At 35.3% G+C, this 27,276-nt stretch overlaps 3 protein-coding genes across 7 annotated transcripts; 1 reads left to right on the plus strand and 2 right to left on the minus strand.

Annotated features, from left to right (window-relative positions):
* Nucleotides 1-425: 425 nt before the first annotated feature.
* Nucleotides 426-5,080, minus strand: LOC124179371 (CTP synthase). Its single transcript, XM_046563663.1, has 11 exons — nt 4,808-5,080; nt 3,426-3,596; nt 3,184-3,269; nt 2,975-3,106; nt 2,608-2,772; nt 2,206-2,493; nt 1,999-2,087; nt 1,590-1,888; nt 1,338-1,445; nt 979-1,191; nt 426-773 (listed from the first exon to the last, which is right to left on the minus strand). The coding sequence occupies exons 1-11, from the start codon at nt 4,971-4,973 to the stop codon at nt 679-681; spliced, it is 1,812 nt and encodes a 603-aa protein (XP_046419619.1). The 5' UTR covers nt 4,974-5,080; the 3' UTR covers nt 426-678.
* A 1,312-nt stretch (nt 5,081-6,392) lies between these two features.
* Nucleotides 6,393-8,740, minus strand: LOC124180026 (lys-63-specific deubiquitinase BRCC36-like). The gene is made up of 6 exons (XM_046565005.1): nt 8,177-8,740; nt 7,797-8,001; nt 7,624-7,712; nt 7,294-7,398; nt 7,073-7,175; nt 6,393-6,969 (listed from the first exon to the last, which is right to left on the minus strand). Exons 1-6 carry the CDS (start codon nt 8,285-8,287, stop codon nt 6,812-6,814), a joined length of 771 nt encoding a protein of 256 aa, XP_046420961.1. The 5' UTR covers nt 8,288-8,740; the 3' UTR covers nt 6,393-6,811.
* A 698-nt stretch (nt 8,741-9,438) lies between these two features.
* LOC124179500 (V-type proton ATPase 116 kDa subunit a1) lies at nt 9,439-26,611 on the plus strand. Of its 5 annotated transcripts, none has more exons than XM_046563945.1 (12): nt 9,439-9,598; nt 9,660-9,789; nt 10,899-11,204; nt 16,657-16,769; nt 23,079-23,205; nt 23,292-23,468; nt 23,606-23,818; nt 23,938-24,700; nt 24,790-25,013; nt 25,100-25,316; nt 25,451-25,622; nt 25,709-26,611. In XM_046563945.1, exons 2-12 carry the CDS (start codon nt 9,673-9,675, stop codon nt 25,809-25,811), a joined length of 2,532 nt encoding a protein of 843 aa, XP_046419901.1. In that variant the 5' UTR covers nt 9,439-9,598; nt 9,660-9,672; the 3' UTR covers nt 25,812-26,611. The 5 variants fall into 5 exon arrangements, with proteins under 5 accessions (XP_046419901.1, XP_046419904.1, XP_046419905.1 ...); XM_046563948.1 differs by having other exon boundaries at nt 16,684-16,769; XM_046563949.1 differs by lacking the exon at nt 16,657-16,769 and adding an exon at nt 17,649-17,701.
* Nucleotides 26,612-27,276: the final 665 nt, after the last annotated feature.

Here is a 27,276-nt window from a genome sequence, read left to right on the forward strand (position 1 = left end):
GGAATTATGATATTTTCGCCCATATACGTTTTTACGTCGACACGCCCGTATGAATTTTTCAACATCTGCTTTACATGTCGTATGCACGATAAAAGTGAAATTTCGTGCTGAGATACTTGATGTGAGATTTTTACAATCTTCTCCCATGTGTGATGAAGTGACCGACGTCCTTCCAGACATGGCAATATTCATGCATATATGTAAGTGTTGTTTATAATTATTGATAATAGAGCAACCAATAACTCTTGGTCAATATTCTCTATCGTAAATAGAAACTCAAAAACGTTGAAAAACAACCGTAACCCTAATTTGTCAGTTGTAAAAAATGGATGTGTAGTACTTCAATACAAAATGTGGCACTAATTCTTAGATCTACATATTATAATCAAATACGGGATCTAACAGCCTATATTCGAAAATATATGTTTTCGAAAAAATCATCAATTATTTATTTTTATGCAACTACGATTATCAATAAAAAATAACGAAGTCATGTAACTATCTTTAAAATGTTATGAAAAAAGGCTACGCGATTAGTTGAATTTAGAATTGTCATGTAATTGATAAAATAAATATTATATAAATAAAACAGTTTCGTAAAATTCATAAATTTTGGAATAAATTGTCGTCATTCATATGTTGACAACCATGAGCTATCAAATTATATTATTATCAACATCAATTGTCCGAAACTTTTGTGCCAGGGTTTCTCGAGTCATTAGATATCTGCAATTTCTCTAGTGGCAATTTTGTTACAATTGGATAGTCTTCATCTGGAATCAAACGAATCAAAAAATCACTCAATAATCATAAATAGGTTACCCAGTTAACATACAGCACGTGGTTCATGAGTAACTGTAATGATTTCGAAGTGATAGAAATCCAGTTTTTAAGACATCTATTATGTGTATATATATATATATATAAAGAGAAAGAGAAACAATTATAACTGAAGAACCAATTTTAAACTTATCTCACCTGAATCATTGTCGCTAAGTTGACGTGGCGAGAGTCTGCAGCCCCTTGCCAGATAAGATTGTAGCTTACCCACACTCGCTAATATTAGTCCCAAGAAAGGTGGCGAAGGATTGAGGGGCCGAGACAAATATTCGGGATGATATTGAGTTGCTACATAGTAACGATGACCTTCCAATTCGACTACCTCCATTCTCACTTTGTCGTCGTCGTGTCCTGTCACAGTCAAATCATAGATTCAGACTATGCGTTATTCAGATTGTGAATAGAATATGGTCAAAATTTATAATATTCAATATTCAGAAACAGTATAATTAGTTTGACCCGTTTACTGCTAATTAGTATTACGCCTTAGAACTTACCAACAAATTTCAATCCGGCGGCTTCGAGATCTGCAACGTATTTTGGATTCACTTCATATCGATGCCTGTGTCTCTCCTCAATGTCGTCTTTATTACCATAGAGTTGTTCTGCAGGAAAAGGTAAAGAATAAGATTGTTAAATACTCTATTGAAATATGCGTTGCAAAGATTTTCAGAACCAGGAGTGTGCAGAAAATTCTGTGCAACAATATTGGAAAATTACATTCCACTTTCGTAAATGCTTGTAATTACTTATGACGGAATTAGCGGCTGTAAATCTGGTTCGCCTCTTTCCAAGTCTCATCGTTCCACCCATCTGACCCTGATTGTGCTCCGGCATGTCAATGACTATTGGATGATTGGTATCTGGTTCAATTTCTGTGCTATTAGCTCCAATCAAATGAAGAACATTCCGAGCGAATTCAATAACAGCTGCTTGCAGCCCCAAGCATATTCCAAGGAAAGGTTTATCGTTTTCTCTGCACCATTTACACGCCTCCATCTTCCCTTCTATTCCGCGCTTTCCAAATCCACCCGGCACAATCACGCCACTACACACATTTAAATATTAGAATTTCAAGATTTTATTAACTTAGTCGATGTACGGCATAATTTTTTGCTATAATTAAGCTTTATAAAATCAGTAAACAAAATGACTTACTCGCTCTTGCAAAGTTTTTGCCATGCTTCATGATACAAGACTGGATCTTCTGCTTTTGTAGCCTGTTCCAAACTGGCAGCTTCAATGTACTGAAGCAAATATTTTCATTATAATGTCAATTATGAAGATGAAACGTATACGAGTTTTTAAAGGAATTGATTAACTTTTCAATGTTAATTAGTGAATACCCAAATTTAAAGAACTCACGGTTAAATTCAATTTGTAGCCAGCTTGTACAGCTGAATGTTGCAATGCTTTAGTGACCGACGCATAAGAGTCCTCCAATTTAGTGTATTTCCCAACGAGACCAATATTCACTTCTTTACGCAAATGGTCAATGCGTTCAGCGAGATCTCGCCATTTTCGCATAAAATGGCGAGGTCGTGGCATACTGATATTTAATTGCAGCCTATCGTTCAGGAACTCGATAATCTTTTGATGCTCCATCAGTAATGGAACACGATAAATCGAAGACAAATCATGAATGGTTATCACCTATAGAACGAAAGTATTATTAATCAGTGAAAATCTGAACATCATTATGCTGTCAATAATTGCACTTAGTGCTGTGTATTGGTTAAATGAATTAATTGCAACAATCGTAATTACCTGCTCAGGGGCAACATGACAGAAATTAGAGATTTTCTCCTTCACCGAATCACCAATGGGTTGATCGGATCGGCAAACAATTAAATCTGGTGACAGACCCAAGCCACGCAACTCCCTGACACTGGATTGAGTTGGTTTTGTTTTAGGCTCGCCGGTAGAACGAGGCTGAAAGTTCAAGAAATTTATTTGTAACATTAATTGTATTGCTTCGGTCGAACCATTCCAATCTTGATAATTACAACTTTTTGTTTCAAGAAAGAATTTGTTTAAGAATTTGTAATATAGATAATCTCTGCGTTTGGATTCGTGACAATAGATATATTCAATTATTCCCATGTCGACATTATTACTAGGCCTACAAATATACCTGAGGAACAAGAGATACATGAGCACAGCAAAAATTCTCCCTCTTTACTCTGAACTGAAATTGTCTAAAAGCTTCAACAAAAGGCATTCCTTCGATGTCTCCAATAGTCCCACCGAGTTCGACAATGCAAACCTAAAACAGAAGAAACAATCCAGAAAATAAATACTCCGCAATAAAATCACCCTATTTGGAGAAGACGATTCGAATACCTCGGGTTTGTTTCCATCCTGTGTCACGGACTGATGGGCCATTTTTTCTACCCATTCTTGAATAGCGTCTGTGATATGCGGCACCACTTCAGGGAAACACATACATTGTTACAATAACTTTATAACAAAAGGAGATGGAAAATACCATGTATTATAAAACTGGAACACGCATGTACCGATATTTTTATTCTCTGCTCATTGCGCAAACAATGCACTCATAGATAGTGGAGGAGAAAAATTACCTTGAACAGTTTTGCCCAAGTAATCACCACGTCGTTCCCTGGTAATAACAGACTGGTATATTTTGCCCGTTGTGATGTTATTATCTTTATGGAGAGTAACGTCGAGAAACCTTTCATAGTTTCCCAAATCAAGATCCACCTCACCTCCATCGTCAAGAACATATACTTCGCCTAAAACAGATTAATCGTGATGATAATAAAACAATCGATTTTGAGTGCGTTTCAATAGATTAGTTGCTTTGAGAATGGAAAGAAATCACGTGAATTTCAACCTCCAGAGGACCGGAAAACCGATGAATCGGCTCACCCTGTGATATGAACTTTGTATATAGTTGATACATGATACCCAGACACTGATTTGGGCATTTCTCAAGAGCGATTTTAACTCTCAAATCCCGGTCATCTAACGGTTGAAAGCTAATCAAAAATCAAGTTCAGGCTAATTTGTACAGCGCATGTTATGACTATAGCATATATATGATAGTTGCACTGTTTCAACTCGAACAAGACCAAAAGAAAGTAGCTGTGCATTCATGGAACAAGAGAACATCTATAATTAATAAACAATCACAGACAATTGAATCATGTTTTTCAAAACAACAGTACAAAAGGTATTGTTTCCACTCACACTGGATTTTTTGTACCAATTATTCCAAGTATAGAACAATAGAACAATTGGTAAATTTTAAAAGGGAAAAATTTTTTTTTTTAATATTGTACCGAGAACCTTTGAACAATTTACTTATTATCGAAATTCAAGCTGATAGCTGACGATGGAATAGCCAAGTGTACCATATGTCTGAATTTCTACATAAATATGAGTGGAAGAAGCAATAAATGATATTGTTATCAACGGGTGAGTCCATTATCTGAAAATGTAATTGAATCAGTCTGTTTTCGTCAATCTTGTTTTAGAATCATGAAAAATTTTGTAGTTCGCTATGACCTACGATTCGGAATTTATCAACAGGTGTATACAGATTCAAAGGCAATGCAGTTTCTGCGCTGTTTCGAAAATTGCCAAGGATTAAACTTTTATATTTCGTAAGAGCTGCAATCATTTTGTAATACCCCGACACGTGTTTATGGTGATATTTGATAATTATTTTTGTTTGAATCAGCAGAGCAGAACTATATCGATCGAATACATGATATATCGATTGTTGATCGAACCTTTCGAATTCCGAGAAAATCACGTGACCTTAGAAACCGCGCCAAAGAGTGCGCACACGAACAAAATGGCTTCGTAGCGACCGCATGGTCGAGATCGAACAGGGTTGTAAAATTCTTATGAAATACAACAATCATTAGAAATGATAAATTGCCGGCATCGGTAAGATCGGCGACAAACGGACGTCTCGGAGTCTTTGAAATAAACTCACCGTGTTCGTATGGCGAGAATGTCCCTGCGTCTATATTTATGTATGGATCTATCTTGATGGACGTCACATGAATACCGCAGTTCTTTAAAATCGTACCGAACGAACTAGCGATTACACCCTTACCCACCCCGCTAATTACACCGCCGGTTACCAATATGTACTTCATTACGAATCGAATCTCGTTGGTTTAACGGGAATTTTCAATCCTCGAACCATACGTCACAGACCTTCACTCGCGCCACACACACCGTGGTCTGGACTCTGGTTCGACACGATGCGGCGTGGAGATAAAGAACACCGCACAATCGGTTCTGATTGGTCGAACAGATACGTGACGCTACCGGAATTCTCGCACGAGAGGATGTTCGAATACTACACAATATTGATTTACCCCCAGCGTTATAATTGTAGATTATAATTACGTAGGCTTTGCAGGGAACGTGTATAGCCCGATGAAGGCGAGGAAAATTTATATAATATTTGTAAAATGGTTTTCGGGTTTATTTACGATGGAAAAGAGCAGACGCCGACGCGTACGTTCGAAATTGATTTAAACCAATTACGGCGAACACGGCCCGCGCGAATATTTGAATCTAAAAAATGAAAATCACTAGATAACACTAACATCGAACTGACGCATCAAGTTTTTAGAACTTGGGTTATTTTGTTTGGACAACACAATAATTACTCTGAAAAATTCGATAGTCACAGGGTGTGTACTGCAAGCGAGAATTTAGATTTCAGGACTATTCCAGGAATTCGTGGAAAAATAATTAAAAAATTCGAAGATCTTTACTTCGTTTTCTTAAAAATTTTTAAAAACAATATAATTTGGTTAGATGTTAAATAAAAATATATGTAAAGCAGTTTATATACAGAGTGAATTACTAACGACTGCATGGTTCGTCTGCTAAAATTTAACGCATTCAAGACCGCTTATTATAAATTAAATGTCACAAGTTTCGATCAAAAATGTATTACGTCAACTGTTCCATGATAAATCAAAATATATCAGGATTTTTCCAGGACTTAAGGAGCAATTTTTGTTTTTCAGGATAATTACAGGAATTAAGGATATTCGAGGAGCATTAGACAATCTGTAGATAACGTTTTGAGCACGTTGTGGGAATTGTTGAAAGTGATATTGAATTGATCGTGAAAACTGTAAATATACAAAGGTGAAAACAAACAACAATGTTGTTGATTGTTTACGTATCATTGGCGAGTACAGCGACTGATTAATCCAATAATTTTGCATTACGGAAGATTCCATTCATTATAGAATGTATAACACACTCAACGTGTTTACGTGTCACGTTATTGTGTTCGCAAATGCAATTCAATAGATTTGACACAAAACTACAATTCGACGAGACTGAATTGAAATTTCGCCAATAAGAAACGAAGCATGGAATCAGTATCGTGATAGTTAATTTGATAATAAAAATGCACCAAAGAAATGGAAGAACTGCGTAAGAAAGTAGAAGTATAAAGAAATCACGCATTCTCGTCTGGCCGACGACCTTCTATGAATGCGTCAACAATGAACTTGTGGATTTTATTGACTTGCGACGAATTACGGAAATTAGTTGTTAAAAATTTATTTTCAAATTTTTGCATCTTATCGTGCACGAGGCTAATATTTTCCTTCTCTTCTTTCGATATCTAGATAACATAGTTATATTTTATAAGATATCTATCAAATTAGGCACTATAGATATAAAAAATTATTTTTATAAATAACAAAAGCTCTCACTTCTTACATAAAAGAGAGTAAATATGTATTCTAGTGAAAATACAGAATTCAGACTATTGCTAAGAGCTTGTAAATAAACCATATATTTAATTAAAAAATAGCAGTGTCTAACATTAGATTGGGAAACGATACGGGTACTACGACGAATATCACATTCAACGTTTGTTTTAAATAATAGACACTTCCTGTACAATGGTATACTTTTTTGATCCGCTTAACGTCGTTTTTTACCCTTTACATTCAGACTTTTAAAGTTTCATTGATTCTGTACACATGTTTTGTAATTCAGCAAGTTGTTTCTGCAAGAACGTAGCCCGCGTTTTGTTCAGGGCTAGCCTTGTCTCAAATATTGACACCAAAGGTCTCGTTACAATATCCGTTATATGCGCCAAAGCTCTTGTATGAACTGAAAGAAAGTTTTCAAATTCATGAATTGCAAAATAATAAAAATATTGTTCAGCTTTGCTGACTGTAATTCTGCCTATAGTTGCACCTGTGATTGTACAAACCTGCGCGATTGTGAATAGTAGCCATCAAATCTGGGTGATTTTTACAAGCTTCTGCGCTGTCTTCTTCTTCTTGGACCAAAATCTTTGGTAGATCTGTCATTGTCTAAAGATGTGAAAAAGTTAAAAAAAAATATAGATGAGAATATTTCGTATATGTACTGAAACTGCAGCTTCTCACATCAATTTTAGAATACAGTGTTCATGCAATTATTCCAACTCACTTTTAGACACTGTTCCGAAAGGTCAGGGGTGTATAGAATTTCTAATGGTATCTCAGTTGCTTCTCCATTATGCGACTGAAAGCAAGTTACAAGTGCTTCTTGTTCCTGTAAAAAATTAACGTAGATAATGGCGTATCACATCATCATCTTGATCGATCAGTCTGTTAAATGTAGATTTTCGAATTTCGGTCCATTTGAAAGAGTAAAGTCTTATTTTCGTGATATTTTAAGTGGAAATTTTTTATGTAGCATCGTCATCAATCAGGCTTAGAAGCCACTAGATTAATAATTTGCAATTTGCATTATTAAATATTATGAGAAAAGTTTCACCTTCGAATCTTTGCCTTCTGAAAAAACTGAAAATATCAACCCCACAAATCCATGGTCCATTGTCTGATAGGTGGCTTGTGTTCTAACATCTGAAACAAAAGTAAGCAATGAGATCATATGAAATACTACATGGTCACTAATTTACTATTTTCTTGGGTAATTGTTATTCTTACCAACATGTGACGGCCAAACTGTGATATGGGGATGAGAATGGTACCAACCAAGTACACGCATCGGACGATTAAGTTCAATTGTCAATCGTTCTGCCTCCGCCGCTGCTTTCAAAACTTGTTCCGATGATATTTCTACGCGATCTTTTTTTTTGTCCGATCGCCGCAGTATTTTCACAGCAGATACGTTGGCAATTCCAGACTCTAGCTGTAAAATTTTCAGGTTTTTTAAATCTCTATCTACGCTGTTAATGAGCTGTGATCTTCCATCAACAGAATTTTGACGTGTAAGTTTGATGAAAATAAAATTACAATTCATAGAAAACCCAGGAATTATCTCGACGTTTCGATACGAAATATGTAAAACAGTAAAGATCACTTACATTTCCAATGAGCAGTCCCATAACTTCAAAATTCTCTGTCGACAAGGCATGTTGAAGACAGACCATATAAACGTCAGCGTGTAGCTCAACTTTGTGCAATGCAACTTCCATGCTTGCGAGGAAATACTGTTTCTTAAGTTTTTCCCGATTCACTCTGTAAATTCTACATCGACTTTTGGCCCTAATACAACCGAAAATACAACAATTCGCGATCGGTGTATAACCAATAAATCCGTAGCAATAAACAAATTTTCCCTCTACTCCCGCAAGAGGCGTTCAACACTTACGAGTATATATATTACCGACTAAGTCCGCAGTACTAACATGCTTTTCGATATCGAGAATACTTCCAAAACCCAGAGAGCAAAACCCTTGTCAAAGAGTGTAGCGTCGATTCTCGTCTTGCCGTGGAAGCGTCGTTGCGATTAGCTGACATAGGCCATGTTCGTAAATTGAATGACAGTACTCAAAATTCCCTAGGACAGAGTCAGAGCTATTCACGAACTTGGAAGCGCTAAAGAGATAAAAGATTGCTGACAGTACTGTCAGTCAATTTTCGAACACGGCCATAGAAATAAGATGGGGGCCCATAAACGTCAAATTTGGCGTAGATAGCACCAATCTTCTAGGACCATTTGCGAGCGTAAAATCAAACTATCTATTCGTGCCAAAGATGTCAAATGATTTTCGCGACAGTGAATCCGGCAGTTGGACAGTTTGTCAATCAATGGATGAAATAAAAAAATTGTTCCAAGTAAAATTTATCGGACATACACACGGAATGAGGCATATGAGGTTGCAATAAAACGAGGTTATGTTGTTCGGCTATACGTTGACTGAGGATATATCTTCGGTCAACGCCTAGTTGAAGCAGTTGAAGTGGCAGAAAAATTGCATTATCAATTTACCGACACCAACCAGTCCAGCCGGTCAGTGTGCATTCTGCAGTGCCGGCACAGTCAACCGATATACCGACAAGAAGATTTTCTTTCTCTTTTTTATCTCTTGACACAAAGAGGGTTAATAGATAACAAACGTCAACACCTTATACCGTCCAATTTTTTTCCCTATATCTGTGATTTCTTACAATACCGACGGATACCCATATGTATATGCACACCTGTTCTGAAAGGCTTTACGCACGGTTTTACGTGTCATAAATTTTCCGCCGTATTTTTTCTTCCGAAGGGAGGCGGCGCGTGACCGATCAATCGATCGGCGTTCGGTTAAAGTCGGCTTTTGCACAGCTTCGGCATCCTTCGTGTTCTATTCATAGTATTCAGCAAGCGAGAGCCGAGTGGGCGGAACGGATTGCAGCAGTGAGCAGTGACTAGTCGGCAGTCTTCGGTCTACGTTGGTGGTAATTTGATCGTGCCGAAGAGTTTCGACCGAAATCGACGTCCGGACCGAGCTTTTTACCCGGTAATGAAAATCTAGATACACTGTACAGTGACAGTTATTTTGACGGCAGTTTTTTTCATAGAACAAACGCAAAGATGGGATCCCTTTTTCGGAGCGAGGAGATGACCTTGTGTCAGCTCTTCCTCCAAAGCGAAGCAGCTTATGCCTGCGTGTCCGAGCTCGGAGAATTGGGCCTCGTTCAATTCCGTGACGTGAGTTCAAAACTCCTAATTTAATTCGTACGATATTATACCTCCTAGGCGATATCATAACCCCGAATATTTTTAACCTCTCGCATGTTAATTTTCCTCCTTCCATACATCCGTATTGATCGCCTGGTCACATCTTATAGTACCAATTGTGAAATTTCCATGTTAATTGTAAGAGCGGAATGACGGGTGGGGAAAATTCCGTCGTCAATTTTATGCGATGTGTACGTTCTACAGATATTGTTATCCTCTATCGGAAGTATTCGATTCTCAACCAAGAATCGTTTGAGCATTGTCACAGAAAATATTTTTTCACCACACAACCTTCGTCCAATTGCCACTGTCGTCTTAGGTTGTGAACAGCATTAGCAACTTTTGCAGCAATAATTCTAGAAGATTTTTTAAAATTTTATGACTGTACAATAAACTTTTATTTCATCGCCAACTACCATCTATAGTTATCGACTCAGTATAAGAATAGTTTCAGATGTTGATCGACAAATTATGTTTCACCATTGCTCGTTATCGTCACTGGACGCGCATAATAACTAGCTAAATATTCATTTTTTTCTTTGCTTTCAAACTGTAACGTGGAGACTAATTTTTATACCATTCAATGGATTTAGAAACTTCTTTACATCTAAATGTATCAATTTGTCAAATATTTTCTTTAAACTTAGGTTTGTTACAAACTGAACATCTGATAGGATCTTTGGAATTTAGGGAAAGTATGTTGTAGTCTATGTCCTACGTTTATCATGTTGTTACAACTCCTATTTCACCTTCTTGAGTAGCCTGCTTACCTTCATTTCGCTCAATGGCATAAAATGAATTTATAGTTGAATCTGATCAACATGAGAATTAGGAGAATAATATGGGAATGACGAATTGTTCAGTCAGAAAATTAGAAAAGTTTGCGAACTTTAGGCATAGAAAATTTGTCTGATTTCTGGAATTTTGTATTAAATTTGCCTGAATGTCTCTTCTTTGAATATCGTACATTTATTTGCTTGATGAAATCAGGTCTTCTGCTTGTCAAATAAGTCTTGTAATAACTTTCGCTTTATAATTTGAGAAGTAACTTTATTTACACTGACTTTGTGATTGGGCAGTTAAATCCAGACGTCAATGCATTCCAACGAAAATTTGTCAACGAGGTACGGAGATGCGACGAAATGGAGAGGAAATTGCGGTATTTGGAAAAAGAAATTAAGAAGGATGGAATCCCAATGCTTGATACCGGTGAAAATCCAGAGGCGCCGCAGCCCCGAGAAATGATAGACCTTGAAGCGACTTTTGAGAAGCTTGAAAATGAGCTGCGTGAAGTGAACCAAAACGCTGAAGCTCTAAAGCGTAATTTCCTAGAGCTGACCGAACTGAAGCACATACTGAGAAAGACTCAGGTTTTCTTTGAAGAGGTAAGAATCTAATTTCCCTTTTTTCCTATGTCAGGGGATGTATATTCGATACTGAAGATAATTATAATTTTTTTCCTTTTTTATTTTCTTGGTTTTGTAAAATCACCCTTTATATTCGTTCTGTGTTATATAACAATTGGTATGGAAGGATTTAAGTACCGAATCATTAACTGTTCTATTAACATACGTAAGAAGGGCGGGTATATCATGGCTGTGGACTTGTAATTTTGTAAAAAAGAAAAGTCGATTTTAACATTAATGTGGTTTATGTGCTCCTCCGATGAAAGAGATATTCCTGACCGGCTGATGTTGGTTCAAAGAAAATTTTCTTTTACATGATTATTATTCAACAGATGAAGAATCATATTATCACATGATATTCGTAATGAAGTTTTTTGATATTGTGAAAGGAGAATGTACTGAAGAATGAATTATTTTACTACCATGTGATCAATTGTATTTTATGTATCGAGTTATGAACATCTTTAATAAGTCCTGTGACTTCTACTTTACAAAAAGTGCTTCTACATTAACTGCGTTCAGATGTGAGGCAAGGCGTGTTACATTCCAAACAAAAGCAGCTAATTATACTTCGTAAGAGTTATTAACTGCTGCAGAGACACTGCGTCATAAAAAGTTTTCCATCAAACACGTCAAGCGGTCATAGATATCTACTTTTGAGGTGTAAGAATACTTATGTAAAGCGTCTAAACAATAGCTGAGGAAATTAGAGTCAAACTATTACCAATTTCAGTCGTAATCGCTAATCGTGGTAACAACATATTCTTTCAAATCCACAAAAGATATTGTTTTTTACTCCTGATTTGTGTTTCCAAATATCAGTAGGAAGCTATTTTAAGAAATTTTTTTACTAATATTATTTGAAAATTAATCTAATTTCAATCGGTGAAGGGCAAAGAAGAATATTTTGATATTCATTGGTTTTCACACAGCCATTTTATTCGCAAATAGTACTAAACGTATTTGCACGATGTTTAGTTTGTGAATTATATAACATTTTGGAAAATTAACATTAACATCGATGCGGTAGTATCTTTGAATTGAAAGAGATCCGAAGCCTCCAACAAATATTTCATTTCAACATTTTGCCACAAGCATATTTATACTCAAACAGAAAGAAACTTTTCATTCTTCAAAGACAAAACCTGGTTTGTCATTATCATACGTTAATTTTTTAGTTCTTACTGCTACTCGTATGCTGCTGAATGTGAATATCTAAAATTAACTTTATACTTTACTAAAGTATAATGGTTTCATTGCAAACATATATATTATCAGTTTCCGCTTATAAGAATCTTCATTCGACATACACGATTGTAAATTGTATACGGATGGCGCTTTGCGTAGCTAATTAAAATATGAAAGAAAAAAAAAAAAAAAACAAAGAAAAAACAATCCGAGATCTCAAAATGCATGAAAAATTTATAAAATTTGCACCACAGTACCTGATGCTAGTTATTTTTCTCTGCTTCTTCAAATCCTAACAGAATGCCATGGCACTTTACTTACCACGAATGAAATAAAACACCATTTGTTTTGTTAGTATGTATTACTTGATAAAAGTAAGACTAATACGGATATTAGTTGGATGAAGAGAAGAAAAAAAAAAAATATGGAAACAAGATACGAAACGAAAAAAGAATAAGCCTGTGACGCTGTCTGGGTTTAATGTTACTAATTATTTTGTTGAGTGATTCTAGGGATGTTTATGTGTCATTGTTGCCAACTAACAAAGGTTGCAGCCTTGCAACAGACACAAGTCACTTGTTACGCTCTGTCTCCCCGTTATTACATTTCAAACAACTCCTTTGCCCGTCACTTCGTACTGTTCTTGTTAACTTCAATGCCGATTAAGAAATAATACCAGCGCATGATCGTCCGTCTGGTTGACATTTTTCTCGGCATACAAAACAACGAACGGTACGAATTATGTATTGTGACCAACACAAGTTTCCTCCTAATAAAACCCAAACACTTCCAAGGTTTGAAAAATTGCACACGTTTAATTGTTGTCTTGGCCAGTTCCAATGCACGTATAAAAAAAAAAAATTTCTTCGTATGATTGTGGGGCTTATCGTAGTTATGTTTTTCAACCTATGAACGTATATCGAATCGTCAGTTTATTGGTAAACCTTGTATCGTTTGTTGAAAACTGGAAACAGACCGCTGTGCCTGTTTTTTTTTTTTTTTCCTTTTTGTCTGTACAAGTATATTTGTCATTTTGTCAGTATGCCGGAAGTGCGATCGAGATGATAATCGTTTCTTTCGATATAACGTTGCTTGTTCAAGCAATGAGCATGAGATGAAACGGGATTTTTATCTGGGTGTAATTTGAATGCAGTCGTGAATGTAGGTAACAGCCGGATCCGAATAAGTTCTAACGATGTATTTTGCTATTCAAATTATCGGAAATACGATGAAATTAGTTGAACGTTGTCTGCGAATCGAACCAAGAATTTATACGTTATCTTGAAACAAACTTGAAAAAAGATGAAATATATCAGCGTTTGTGAAATCCTAGTTCTCTTTTTAATCCATTATTAATCATAAAAATCAATTTCATCAGAATCGAGATTAAAGTGTCTAAAAATCAATTACGTTTTGATACTCGTATCTTTGGAGATTAAACTGAAATCATAAATCAATTCTGCCACTTAATTATAGTTCCAGGCATTGAGTAGTGTACGTTTTTTTTTTTTACCGCCTATACTTACAAATGGCCTGACTTACTATTACGATTGTTCTAACTGAAAATTCTCATTCTCTGGTAGTTTGAGTTGATTAGAATTAATCGATGTCAATTATTTGCTCCATACTAATATATTATGTAATATAATATATGCAGACGTTTTATTTCTCTATATCATACTAAATAGTCCGCGTCCTTAGAAGTTGGGTACATTTATACATACATAGCATAAATTTAGCCAGCCATGGTAGAAAGTAGGCAGTGATTTGACCTCGTCTTTAAGTCACATGCTACTACGTCATATAGTATCAAGGTTTCTCTGTCGTGACACTGAGTATGAAATATAATCGTTATTTCCTTTGTTGGATCTATTACGTCACGGAAGTAAAGCATGAAGCTTTATAATTTCATACATGGGAAAATAGGATTTTCATATGGCTAAGAAATATGCGTCAAATTCATCTTTATTTCCACAAATCATTCATTAAACACTAAGCCTTTACATAACGTAACACGGTAACTCGTAATATAAGTTATCTGTAAAAAATGTACAAATTTTTACGTAAACTGTCCAAGTGGGATAATTTGTTGGATAATGTGGGCAAATGTAAAAAAGTTAATGGGCTGTACGAAGTCAAGAGAATGAAGTGACAATAGTAAAAAAAAACTATTTCACGCTTATAATTTGAATCAGTAATACAAAATTAATAACACTGCAAACCACTTCAACACCTTTAGCATTTCATTTTTAGATTCTATTTTTACTTCCATTATTTAACGATTTTGGAAGCAAAGAATCACTTTTATCTTTTCAAACGTTAAATCTTATCACAAGTTGTGACATTGAGTGGATTTACTTACATGTAGTAATCAGAACAATATGAATGATCGTAAGATTTGTAAATCAATTAGTCACGTGGTCCTACCTATGAAATTATAAACTTCTTGTCCGCAATTTCAAATTCGCATGCTTCGAAAATTTTTCAATTTCTTCTCAGAAGTAACGCGTATTACGTATCTCTCTATTTTCTATTGCTGGTTTATAAAGTCAGTTCCTCCCGCTTTGAAAGATAATTTTTAGATCAGTGTTAACTGGTACTGTAAACCGATGTATTGATTTATCTTATCAGCTTGGTATAAAACCACGTTGCTTATTAGCAAACTGAATTATCACCTACGTTACATACAGCAAGTAAGCGTTAACTATGCATGAACATGTCACAAGCCGCAGCATGGATTGATTCTGCTAATTGTTCCATAATTTTGGCATCCGATCGCTAAAGATTTACTTTGAACTCATATTTCTGCTCTCAACATCTACAATCGCGGATAATAATTTGATTCTATTCGTATAAACATCCACGATTTTGTTATAAAAACAAATTTTTTACATAATCAAATTTACACTTTTCAATTGTTATGAACCTTCAAGTTGTTACGTGTAATACATAAATGTTCCATTTGTTGGTTTGAATTATTCGTCAATTTGTGTTATAAAAATGTAGCGGTATTTTTTTTCTCACTTTTCAACGTTTGAATTTGATATTTTGATACTACAATATATTTTATACAATTTAGCGCGAGTAATTTATATAAGAATGCTTGTCTACTTTGTCAAGTGTATGAAACTCTTATCAAGAAATACAGTTTTCCGTCATTCATTATGAGTAATAGGTATGAGTAATATCACACGCATGTGTACGATAATTTATCCAGTAGCATGAGATTTATTCACATTAAACGGTTACGTCCAAACTACCCATTATACATTACTTTAAAATAATCAATTACTTATGTAATCTGTGTTCGGTCCTTTTTCTTCACTTTGTCGACCTATTTGACCATGAGAATTGGTCATTGCTATGTTTTCTTCATTTTTTAGAATACTAGTTGCAGCAATTACGTTCAATAAGCGTCAAACAATTAGTTTTTGAACAGGAATCGTGTACTTTTTAATTCTGGGCAACAATCTTCCATCCTTTTTGTAGTAAATTATAATTTAAACGCGATAATTTTGGCAGGATCCGATTATCTTAAGGCTTTGTGTGGCATAAAGACTTGATTAGTTTACTTCGGTGGCATTCTACATTCGCATTACAATATGGTTGGTTAACGTTAGAATTTACTTGTCGTTTTACAGTTTTGCTTGTCGAATATAAAATGTCAATTGTTCGAATAAACAGATTGAGATTTTTGTAGATGCGCTAATGATGGTAATAGTTTTATTCAGAATCAATGCCTAAGTGACTGGAATAAGTGATGAAGAAATCCTTCGCTGTTGTTAATTGATTGCTATATTATCAATTCTGTAATTTCTTTTTTTTCGCACACTAGAAATCGTCGCTTACTATGATAAACCTGCATCATCCTACTTACCGTATTAGCACTGTATATATTATTATGAAATTGATGTACTCTACTTCATAGAATTAGTAACAGAACGTTGATAATAAATTAGCCAGACTTCCTTTTCGGTAGCAAAAAATTATCGAGATAAGAGAAAAGTTGGCCGTTGAATTATTCAAGCGATACGTCGTTCCTAATGCTATGAAGGTATATGAAATTCCTCCTATCCAAGTCCTTCTCTTCGACCCAATTCAAGGGCGATATCACGCATACTGTTGTAATTTGAATCGGTTTTCCACGTCCCAAAGTTTGAGAGGGAAAAAGAAAGAAAAGAAAAAAAAAAGAACATTGTGGGGAGACAGGGCATGAGGAGGGGTGATACGTGTCTGTTGCCAGGCTGAGCACGGAGGTGTCGTGTCGCAGATGGCAGACCCGAGCCGCGAGGAAGAGCAAGTCACCCTGCTGGGCGAAGAGGGCCTCCGCGCTGGCGGCCAGGCTCTCAAGCTCGGGTAATTAATTGTGGCGTAACACTGCAGAATGCAGAGCGCAGGGTTCCAGAAGTTTCTATGTTGACCAAATACCTTGTCGCGCGCTGTTCTCTCACTTCTTACACGTTATTTGAAGCCTGGACAATGAAATCTAATTTAATGATTTTCTGAAAATTTATTCCGTCATACTTTCGTTATCTGTCCGAAGAAAACGAATCGTTCTTTGCTTCGTTGGGGCGGAAAGCGAAACAGAACTTTGTAAGATATCGAACGTTTTCAACTCGTCGACTTTATTGAAATAGTAAAAGAGCAGCCTGCGTAGACAGTTTACGCTCTGCGATGGCTACGTGATTTTGTATACATTCCTTTGTTGTCGATGTCAATAACAAAGTCTTGTTTTAATAATTCTTTCGACGCAATACCATTACTGCGGACATAAGAAAATGTTTGTTTATTTATATTTAACTTTAGTGCCCTAGAAGCTTTGTATGAACGCTATGCTCTGCACCATAGAAGATAGTGACCGAGGATCATAGACTGTACAATATGCATGATTCTGTGTGATTATTTTCTACTTTTTTTTCATCAACATTTTAATACCACATGCACCTTATGCACTGTACCGCGTCATGGTACTCGGTCATTAGATGTCAAATTATGAACGCCAAGAGCTTAAATTAAGTTTAGGCAGTTAGGCTTGGCATTAGTTTGCTATAAGGTGTTGCGATACTGCTTCGAAATACAAAAAAATAATGCTCTTATCCCAGTTTTGAAAATAATATGATTTAAGATACAAAAAAAAAAAAAAAAAACAATTAAATATCCATGTAATCTGGGACAGGCATTGAAACAAAGTGTTCGGTAGAGAGCGCAATAAGTCAGCGTGTTGTGTGGTTGCAGCACCTGTGTATTGCAGCAGACACCATAGGAGCGCACTATAGGAACCCGCTCAGGCAAGCTGATATCAAACGTTATATTTTGGCGTTCGCACAACCCTGTTTCTGATAATCTGTTGGTTATTTATTTTTTTATTTATTTATTGATTTATTTATTTTTTTTAATTTTCTTTTCTATTCATGCTCAATGTCTGCCTGCAGCTGTAAAACAATATTCCCAATGCTACAAAAATATATCTGTAATGAAATTTTGATAATTGTCAAGGCATTATTAGCTGCGATTAACTTGAAACGAGATGATATTTTCAAGTATAATCGTAACGATCACTTCGTACAAATGAGATATCCACTTTGCATTCGGTGTTGAAATTTTAATTTGATTGACACAAACTAATCAGCATATTATTCGTATCTTTTCAAATTACACCTTGTTATAATCGTCCATTTCTATCTTCACTTCTGTACTCTCGTTAATTTTATCTGTGAAATTTTATCTCGCAAATCCAATAATCAGATATGATAATTATAGCACTGATTATTGATTCATTGTTGAAAATATTCCATTATTGCTATCGTAATGTCGCATGTTCGATATTTCCAATCTTTCGTCAGGTTCATAACGAGTATTTATAGTACATATCTGACAGGCATTTCCTGCCACTTAACTACCCTGAGAATAAAATTTGACCATTTTCGTTATAAATTCAGAAGGAATTTCTTCTCTCTTTAGAATTATTCACCTCATTTATGGGAAGACATACTTTGAATGTTCGGTGAAACGTGTCGAAAACTTGACAAGCAAGACGTATCACATTTTATCCTATACGCTTGTGATCCGGACACAAGTTTGCTCAGGCTAGTTGAACACTATATTTTTGAAAATTCAACCTTGGCGCCGTATCGTTCAAACGAACTAAATCCGAAGGCGCGGAGCCTCAGCTTTAGTTTCTGTTTGTATGCCAAACGGATTTTGAACGAGTATCAGATGCATATTAAATAATTACTAAATAATGATTTGAAATGAAAATGGTTTCGCTTTATTTCAGAAATGGTCCATTTGGCTTGTGAAGCCTGTAAGTGTTTCAAATTGACGATCGTTTTAACTTGAATAAAATGCAGCTTAAAAATGCTTTGACAATTATCGATGCTATTGAAAGACAAACGCGACTGTTGGCTATTAATTGTTGAAAATAACATTTTGTTTATTTGTTACCAATCGGATAATATCTGTTTGATACGTTTTTTTTTCCGTTTTTTTTTTTTTATTACTTTGAAAAATCAAGTATTATTATATGAATAAGTAAACCAAAAAGAAAGACAAAAATATCAAAATAATCGTGCAGCACAAGATAGAAGAATTTTTAATACACTCGCTCAGTTTCATTCGAGAAAAGAAGAAAATGAGAAGTGTCTACTTTTTTTTTAATACGAATTAGGTATGAGTAAAAGAATCTTGTGAAATTATTGACGATGAATTATTGTCAACACGAAGCTATCGCTCGCTTTGAAAACAAATTTTAATCTTATTTGTTAATTTTCATTTCTTTTTTTTTGGCCCATACGCGACGATACGACAAATTTATTACTCAGATCAAACATGTAGAGACATGTCATGTGAATAACATTTAAATGATGATGGTGTGGCCATGGGTATGTATGAACATGTATTTCTTTTAACACTGCCATTTAGCAGCACCAGCTTTTTTCCTTGTTAGTTTTCTTAGATTTACGATAACTATAATTTGTCAAATTGGCTAGCAGGACAATTTGCAGCGACATTCAATCCGTTCGTTGTCTCAAGTTATCGTTGAGAAACGTCAGCTCTAAAAGCCTTGTGCAGCTTCACGTTTCGACGATTAATTGTAAGACCGAGTAGATCTGAGAAAATTAACTACCGCTTAGATTCGCAATCCTGGCAAAAAATCTGCATGTTGCTTGGTCGTTGGATTTATATTGCTCTGTGCGGTTTTTTTTATTTTTTATATGCTTGCCCCTCTTACATTCATGTACCATATACATCATTACTCGTACCAAAAACGATAACCGACATTAAAATTGTATTTTTTACTTATTTATTTATTTATTTATTTTTTTTTTTTTTCATAGGCAATGTACAAAATCATGCACACACTATATAGTGTATGTATGTATAATTTACAGGTGTATATATACTCCAATATAAAACTATAATACAGTCTCCAACTCACTCACTCTGTACACTGATGTTATTATTTTTGAATGGTTTGATTGAAACTTTAAGGTAAAAATTAAACAAAAAAGAAACAAACGATCGATTACGTTTTTTGAAGTGTCTATTAATATTGAATCAAATAAGAATTGCCGCTTACATATTGAAATGGTCAGTTCTTTTATATCTGTACTTTTGTACAAGATATATATCAACCAAGAGACACGGCAAACGATGGAAAATTTCTGACTTGCTATGAGTTTAACGTTTATTGCAGCAATAAAAATGGCAATTTATATTTGGATCAAGCGCAATGGCATTGAAATACTCTCTTACATCTTGAGGCATCATTTTGCATCATCAAATCACATGTATATCGGTAGATATCGGTTGTCGTAATAAAATTACAACGAAGTACCTAAATCTCGAACTTATCGATAATTAGATAATAACCATATTAATTCAAAGTATTGAGTTGCGTTTTTTTTTTCTCTTTTTTGAATAAGAAACACGCACTTCACACCTCACGTGTAGATAATCAGTTTTCTCGCTTTTTGTCACTTTGTATACACATTTTTACTATATTACCTCGTGGAGGCGTTTCTCGTTAAATTCTCTCAAGTTGAAACGCACAGTTCACGTCCGACAATATTGGATCGTCAACTCTGACGACATCAAAGAATACATCTAGGTTCTAACGCTTGAAGACTTTTTAGCTGCTTGGACAATTGTTTACATAAAACGTACGTGAACAAAGCGACAAAATTTTACACACAACGATAACCATTGAAATGAACTTTGAGGCGAACTTTTTTCGAATACAATTTATTACCCTTTTGGCAAACGGCTAGGTAGAAAATGTCGTAAGCCGTAAGATGCAAAGAGTACCTTCATTGATACCAGCACAATGAACGCCAAGAACCCGCGTTGAGACAGAGTGGCGTTGAAGCATTGTGGTCGTATATAGTGTGCTAATGTGGTTGTGTCTTGTCTGTTGTGTCGTCAGCAAGAGCACGCTGGCTTGAACCCCACCGAGTCCATGACACGTGCACTGATTAGTGACGATAATATCGCCCGCCAGTCTACCCTCGGTCCTGTACAGCTGGGGTACGTACCTAGATGCCTCCTCGACTAGTTACACTCCGCCCTATTTTTAACATCGGTGCTAGTATGATACCAACACCCCTACTTTAGTTATTCACCGAGCACATTACTAACACATCAAATTTCACTCTCATCTATATCTCTGCGAGCTCATCTTGTATGGTAAGATTTTAGTCTTAGACTACGAAAGCGAACTGCGAATATACACCTTGTAATGTTCGTTTGGATACTCTGAGACCGGTACATAATTATCTGGCTCGCGGTCTCCTCTTGTTCGAATGCTTCGAAATATTTGGAATCAACGTTTTCAATTATGTATAGTTTTCTTTCTTTTTCTTTTTTTTTTCATTCTTATTAATAAACGTACAGAAATAGTATTAACGGATCGTGTTAGTGTTACGAAAAGCTAACTTTTGGATATTGTACGAGCTCAAATGATTTTTTTTTCATCAATAAGTCTAAAACTCAATTTTTTTTTTGATCGTTTTTCACTTCAAGAAATAAATTGTTGATATTGTGCTACACTCAAACTCTTTTAGCATTCTATAGTCGTAAAAGTTTCATGGTAGTATCATACGACTTGACTTTCTTACGCCTTGGGACTTGCACTCGTGGACTTCTGCCTGCCTATGGAATGCTATCTATCCTTTCTCGAACAAATTCTGAACAATTTAAACGGAACAAAAACATAAAAAATGAGAAAATAAACAACCTTTAATCGTTGAATCACTTTTTCACCTCTATGAAATAATACATACGTTGTACCATAGAACGTAGCGTACCTGTAGTTGCCCTATTTCCCTTTCCTCTATGACCACCTAATAGTTGTATTAACAATAATAAGCACTATTTTACTCCTTAAGACAGCAGACAATATACAAATAGTTTCCCAGACAGTTCTTATTTTCATTTTTATGTTGTTTTTTTTTTCACTGATTTTCTCGGGCTTCTTTGTTGATCCTGAAATCATAGATTGATTATTTATCTATTCTGAAATAAAAACGTGCATATAAGGTTGATATCGATTGCCTAAATAAAGTACAATTAAAAATATTAGCTACGTGTTGTTTGCATTATATCGTGTTGTTGGAATTTGAAAATCATTTCCTACCATCCTTTAATGAAATCTTTAGAAACATTCTATTCTGTTAATGCATAAAATAGACCGAACACCTCAAACACTAAACAGAAGCTGAACAAATCAAATAATCCGGCGATGCTCATTAAACAATACTTTTCTCGTATCACGTAATAGCTGCAAGTGTTTGGTTTGCTGTTGTTTTGTCTGAGTGTCGTTGTTGTCTTTTGAAAGTCTATCATATTATATATAATTTATAATTAAATATATTCGAGAAGAACTAAAAATCTTCCAAGGTATGTAAGCGACCATGGCTGCAAGAATCATCGTCCTGCTGTTATACACAATTCGACATGGTCTCCTCATAAATATTTGAGTTATTATACCATATTCCTGTCATTCAAATGGATGTTGAAAACTTTTCATTGAATGAGTATTGAATCATATCGACTCATATTGTTCTTTACTTCAACTACGATATGATTTATCTTTTTTTATTTCTAACTCTTATGATTTATGCGAGACAGATTTGTATATTGCTGCCGTAGTAAGTTCAGATGCGCTCTACAAGAAAAAAAAAAAAAAGAAAGAAAAAGAAAAAAGAAAAAAACAACATATATACATACAGTATTTTTCACTCTGGTGTGTATACCTATTGAATAATCAACAATAGGATTGAAACTTGAAAATATCCTGTCTGTAACTGCCATCGTTACATACTATATATTTTCATTCGTTTCCTTTAACACTTACGTGTATTTTGTGAATAAAATATTAGAGATTACCTTTAAAAAACTCTTTACGTAGCAAAATATTTTTCAAAAATCGAAATCAAAATCTTCTTATTGTTATACAGAAAATTCATTTATTCTATACCAGGAACAGCGCTGTCCTGTGTATTACACTACAATTGAATTTATTTGGAAAATATTTTCTATGAACACCAGGCAAACTAAAAGTTACTAATAACGTTATCTAAATCCATAGCTAGGCCCTGTATGTATACATATTTCACCAAATTCTTTTGTAACATGTATGTTTCAAATTTAATTCTTAATAAATAGTTTCGTCGCTGGAGTTATTCTCAGAGAACGCATACCAGCGTTTGAACGCATGTTGTGGCGTGCTTGTCGTGGAAATGTTTTCTTACGTCAGGCTGAAATTGAGAGCCCACTCGAAGATCCATCATCAGTGAGTATAAAAGATATGAAACTATGTTCAGGTACGCCAAGATAGCCATCAAGTCTTCTTCTAAAAATTTAATTTGCTTCTCGCAGAGCGACCAAGTGTACAAGTCGGTTTTCATCATATTCTTCCAAGGTGACCAGCTGAAAACTCGTGTCAAGAAAATATGCGAAGGTTTCCGCGCCACTCTTTATCCTTGCCCTGAGGCTCCGGCAGACCGCCGTCAAATGGCAATGGGTGTTACAACACGTATCGAAGATTTGAACACGGTAGGTCATTTCACACATGAATTTAAACACTCGTGTTTTTATCCGAATATTGTAGTTTTAATAATCCGCTATTGCATTATCGTACTCAAATCATATTACTGAAGATTCATTTTAAAAGTTGAGATATTTTTTTCCAGGTTCTCGGCCAAACGCAAGATCATCGACACCGAGTCTTGGTAGCTGCTGCTAAGAATATAAAGAATTGGTTTGTAAAAGTGCGAAAGATCAAAGCCATCTACCACACTCTCAACTTGTTCAACTTGGATGTTACCCAAAAGTGTTTAATAGCCGAGTGCTGGGTTCCGGTATTGGATATCGAGACTATTCAACTAGCTTTGCGTCGTGGAACTGTACGTATATACCTTGATTTACTAAATTAATCGTTTACTCTCTGATATCATTTGTGCAGAATCTCAGTGACTCGTAACGAGTTTTTAATTCTGCAAATCTGATGGTTAAATTTTTCCAGGAACGCAGCGGAAGTTCCGTACCACCGATTTTGAATCGTATGCAGACGTTCGAGGACCCGCCGACGTACAATCGAACAAACAAATTCACAAAGGGTTTCCAGGCATTGATCGATGCATACGGTGTTGCCTCATACAGAGAAATGAATCCAGCCCCTTACACTATAATCACTTTCCCATTCTTATTCGCTGTCATGTTTGGCGACTCTGGCCACGGACTTCTCATGTTTCTATTTGCCGGTTGGATGGTACTGAAGGAAAAGCCTCTCGCGGCTCAAAAATCTGACAATGAAATCTGGAATATATTCTTTGCTGGTCGTTACATTGTCTTCCTTATGGGCTTGTTTTCTATCTATACAGGGCTAATTTACAACGATGTCTTCTCGAAATCTTTGAACATATTCGGATCATACTGGTCCTCCAATTACAATATCAGTACGCTTCAACATAGCTCGGTGTTGCAATTAAATCCGAACAGTACAGATTTCAACCAGACTCCTTATCCATTTGGGATGGATCCAATCTGGCAGTTGGCTGAAAACAAAATCATATTTTTCAACTCCTACAAAATGAAGATTTCTATAATCATCGGTATCATTCACATGTTATTCGGTGTTTCCGTCGGGCTGTGGAATTACCTTTACTTCAAAAAAATTGAAAACATCTTCGCCCTCTTTATACCCCAAGTTATTTTTCTGGTTTTCCTTTTCCTGTACATGGTCATTCTTATGTTCATCAAGTGGGTAAAATACGGACCTGCATCCGGTACGTTTCATTCTACGAAATGAATACTCAATAAATTTACACCATTAATCATGTTTCAACGACTAAATATTGTAATTTTCATATTCCAGATATCAAATACTCGTCGTATTGCGCTCCCTCGGTACTCATCACTTTCATTAACATGATTCTCTTCAAAGATACGCCACAAGTGAAAGGCTGCGACGAATGGATGTATGCTGGACAAGGCGTTCTGCAAAAACTTTTAGTCATTATTGCGCTCCTCTGCGTTCCCTGGATGCTGATAGTTAAACCAGTTATGATCATGCGCAGCAACAAGAGGCAGCACTATCAGGTTTATATTATTAATATTTATCTCACACTCACGTGTCTTCATTTTTATTCGAACTCTTACTTTATTCGAACTCTTCGCTGCCGCAGTTGAACAATCATGGAACTGAAAATGGCGATGTGGAAGGGGCGCCTGGAGCTGCAGCGGCAAATCCCCCTGCCCCTCAAGGCGGACACGGCGAAGAAGAAGAAGAAATGTCAGAGGTATGGATTCATCAGGGAATCCACACCATTGAATACGTCCTTGGCAGTGTGTCTCACACTGCTTCCTACCTTCGACTCTGGGCTTTGTCACTCGCCCATGCACGTAAGTAACCAGCTGTAATGAATTAATTTTTTTTTCACCAAATTTCCTGAAAATTTGGCGTATAAATCTGTGACCTGTGATTTTATGTTACGTTACTTTTTCAATTGGCACTGTTATTATTCTGCAATTTTTAGAACTGTCTGAGGTACTTTGGGACATGGTGTTACGAAGGGGATTAGCACAAGAAGGGTACGTAGGTGGTATAATATTGTGGGCAGCGTTTGCCGTTTGGGCAGTTCTGACCGTCGGTATCCTAGTTTTGATGGAAGGGTTATCTGCTTTTCTCCACACGTTGCGTCTTCACTGGTAAGTTACCATTTGTTAAAAGTTACGAACACAAATCATCACTATTCTATACGACTTATTCAACAATTTGTCTTATTCGTCTTTAGGGTGGAGTTCCAGAGCAAATTCTACACTGGTCTTGGATATAGTTTTACACCGTTTTCGTTTGAAATAATATTAGACACTGCACAAGCAACAACAGAAGATTAAAAATGATCGAATTTACTTAAACTCGTCTATCTCGTCTATGAAACAATGTCAGATAATGTAAAATTACTGTGAAATATTTTGTTTTTATAGACATAGCGGGGCTTACATCTGAATATTAATTCCTGTTTATCGTGAATCTGTATTCGTCTCTATTTTAAATAATGTATTTCTGGATAATTGAAAATCAATTATAATCACGAATTGTTGTGTTAGGCAATAGATTGGTAGGCGACTAACAATATCGAACAAAGCTACCGATTTTCATCAGTATATGTGTAATAATATTCATCAATACCAGTATCGTCACATCGTCGACGATGTATTTTGGATTTTTCTGTTTACCATTAAAAAGGGGTGGTAAAAAAATTGAATATGTACTTGATCAGGATCTGCTGTGGAATGTGTTAAAACTAATAATGAGAATGTCTTCAAACGGCAAATAGCTAGGTGGAAATAAAGAGTAATAATAAGCGTCATTCTCAATTTTTGACAACCCAATTACGATTAGCAGTTTTGATCATGCTATAACGATGAAATGAAAACTTACAATTGGATTTATAAACAATGTGAAAAAGAATGAATATGACCCCGTTTTAATGCATTGAAATTTCAAAAAAGTTATAGAAATTCCATTTGTCAGATGAAACTATATAAATTTAAATATCCATGTGTCCTGGGATTTAAAGTATCAAAAATACACGTCCGATGAAATAATAATTACTATATTAATGTATTGAAACTGCTTTTGTGGTGTTATGTATTCTTTGGTGTTTAAAAATAAATGTCGCAATTTAGTGTAACATAGAAACACTTTATCACGTCACGTAGGATTGCAAGAAAAAAATAATTTGAACACATATCTTGTATACTTATAAAACAAGATTATTCGTGGGTCTCCTATAATTTTTATTTTCACATTCTTACAAGTGAGGGCTGAAGTTTGAGTGAAGCACGCTATTTAGCAATTATTCATTAGTCTTGCCCAAGTTATTTTCATGTAAATAGGACCATAAAGCAATCTTGTCAACATAAATAAATCTACGTCGTAGTTTTATCTCACAATTTTTTAAAATATCAAATTTTGCTTAACCGAATAGCCTGTATCTCTTGATGGTAAAGCCGGAACAACGGAGTTGCATGATCGATAATGATTTGATGGTAAGAATGCAGGTTACTTCGTGGGGTAACAAAAGCGCAGAAATCTTTCCTGCCAACCGTTGATAATCTCTCACGTTCACTATCTGTCACGTTTATTTCCGGTCATTCAGCTTTCTTTCTCAAACAGCTTATTATTTCATGATTAAAAAAAGAAGCTTTAAACTTTTCGACGGATTTGATCTTATGAAAATAAAAAAGTGTCAATTTGTCAGTTGTAATAATAATTAGTTGATGTTGTAGTGAATTAAGTCTAATATATTATAATTATAGACAGCTCATTTTCTACAGAATGAAATTTGAAACACGG

This window comes from Neodiprion fabricii, chromosome 4 (assembly GCF_021155785.1).
Source record: "Neodiprion fabricii isolate iyNeoFabr1 chromosome 4, iyNeoFabr1.1, whole genome shotgun sequence".
Classification (NCBI taxonomy): domain Eukaryota; kingdom Metazoa; phylum Arthropoda; class Insecta; order Hymenoptera; family Diprionidae; genus Neodiprion; species Neodiprion fabricii.

What these genes read in the sequence shown, in the direction of transcription:
- LOC124179500 (XM_046563945.1), top strand. Translation starts at nt 9,673, where the DNA reads ATGGGATCCCTTTTTCGGAGCGAGGAGATGACCTTGTGTCAGCTCTTC. An exon ending in CACTCGAAGATCCATCATCA is followed by an intron (nt 23,206 to 23,291) that starts GTGAGTATAAAA and finishes TGCTTCTCGCAG; the next exon opens with AGCGACCAAGTGTACAAGTC. An exon ending in TAGCTTTGCGTCGTGGAACT is followed by an intron (nt 23,819 to 23,937) that starts GTACGTATATAC and finishes AAATTTTTCCAG; the next exon opens with GAACGCAGCGGAAGTTCCGT.
- LOC124179371 (XM_046563663.1), bottom strand. Translation starts at nt 4,973, where the DNA reads ATGAAGTACATATTGGTAACCGGCGGTGTAATTAGCGGGGTGGGTAAG. An exon ending in GTCATGTTGCCCCTGAGCAG is followed by an intron (nt 2,494 to 2,607) that starts GTAATTACGATT and finishes TTCGTTCTATAG; the next exon opens with GTGATAACCATTCATGATTT. An exon ending in CGCCGGATTGAAATTTGTTG is followed by an intron (nt 1,192 to 1,337) that starts GTAAGTTCTAAG and finishes TGACTGTGACAG; the next exon opens with GACACGACGACGACAAAGTG.
- LOC124180026 (XM_046565005.1), bottom strand. Translation starts at nt 8,287, where the DNA reads ATGGAAGTTGCATTGCACAAAGTTGAGCTACACGCTGACGTTTATATG. An exon ending in TGGGACTGCTCATTGGAAAT is followed by an intron (nt 8,002 to 8,176) that starts GTAAGTGATCTT and finishes AAAATTTTACAG; the next exon opens with CTAGAGTCTGGAATTGCCAA. An exon ending in AGTTTGGCCGTCACATGTTG is followed by an intron (nt 7,713 to 7,796) that starts GTAAGAATAACA and finishes CTTTTGTTTCAG; the next exon opens with ATGTTAGAACACAAGCCACC.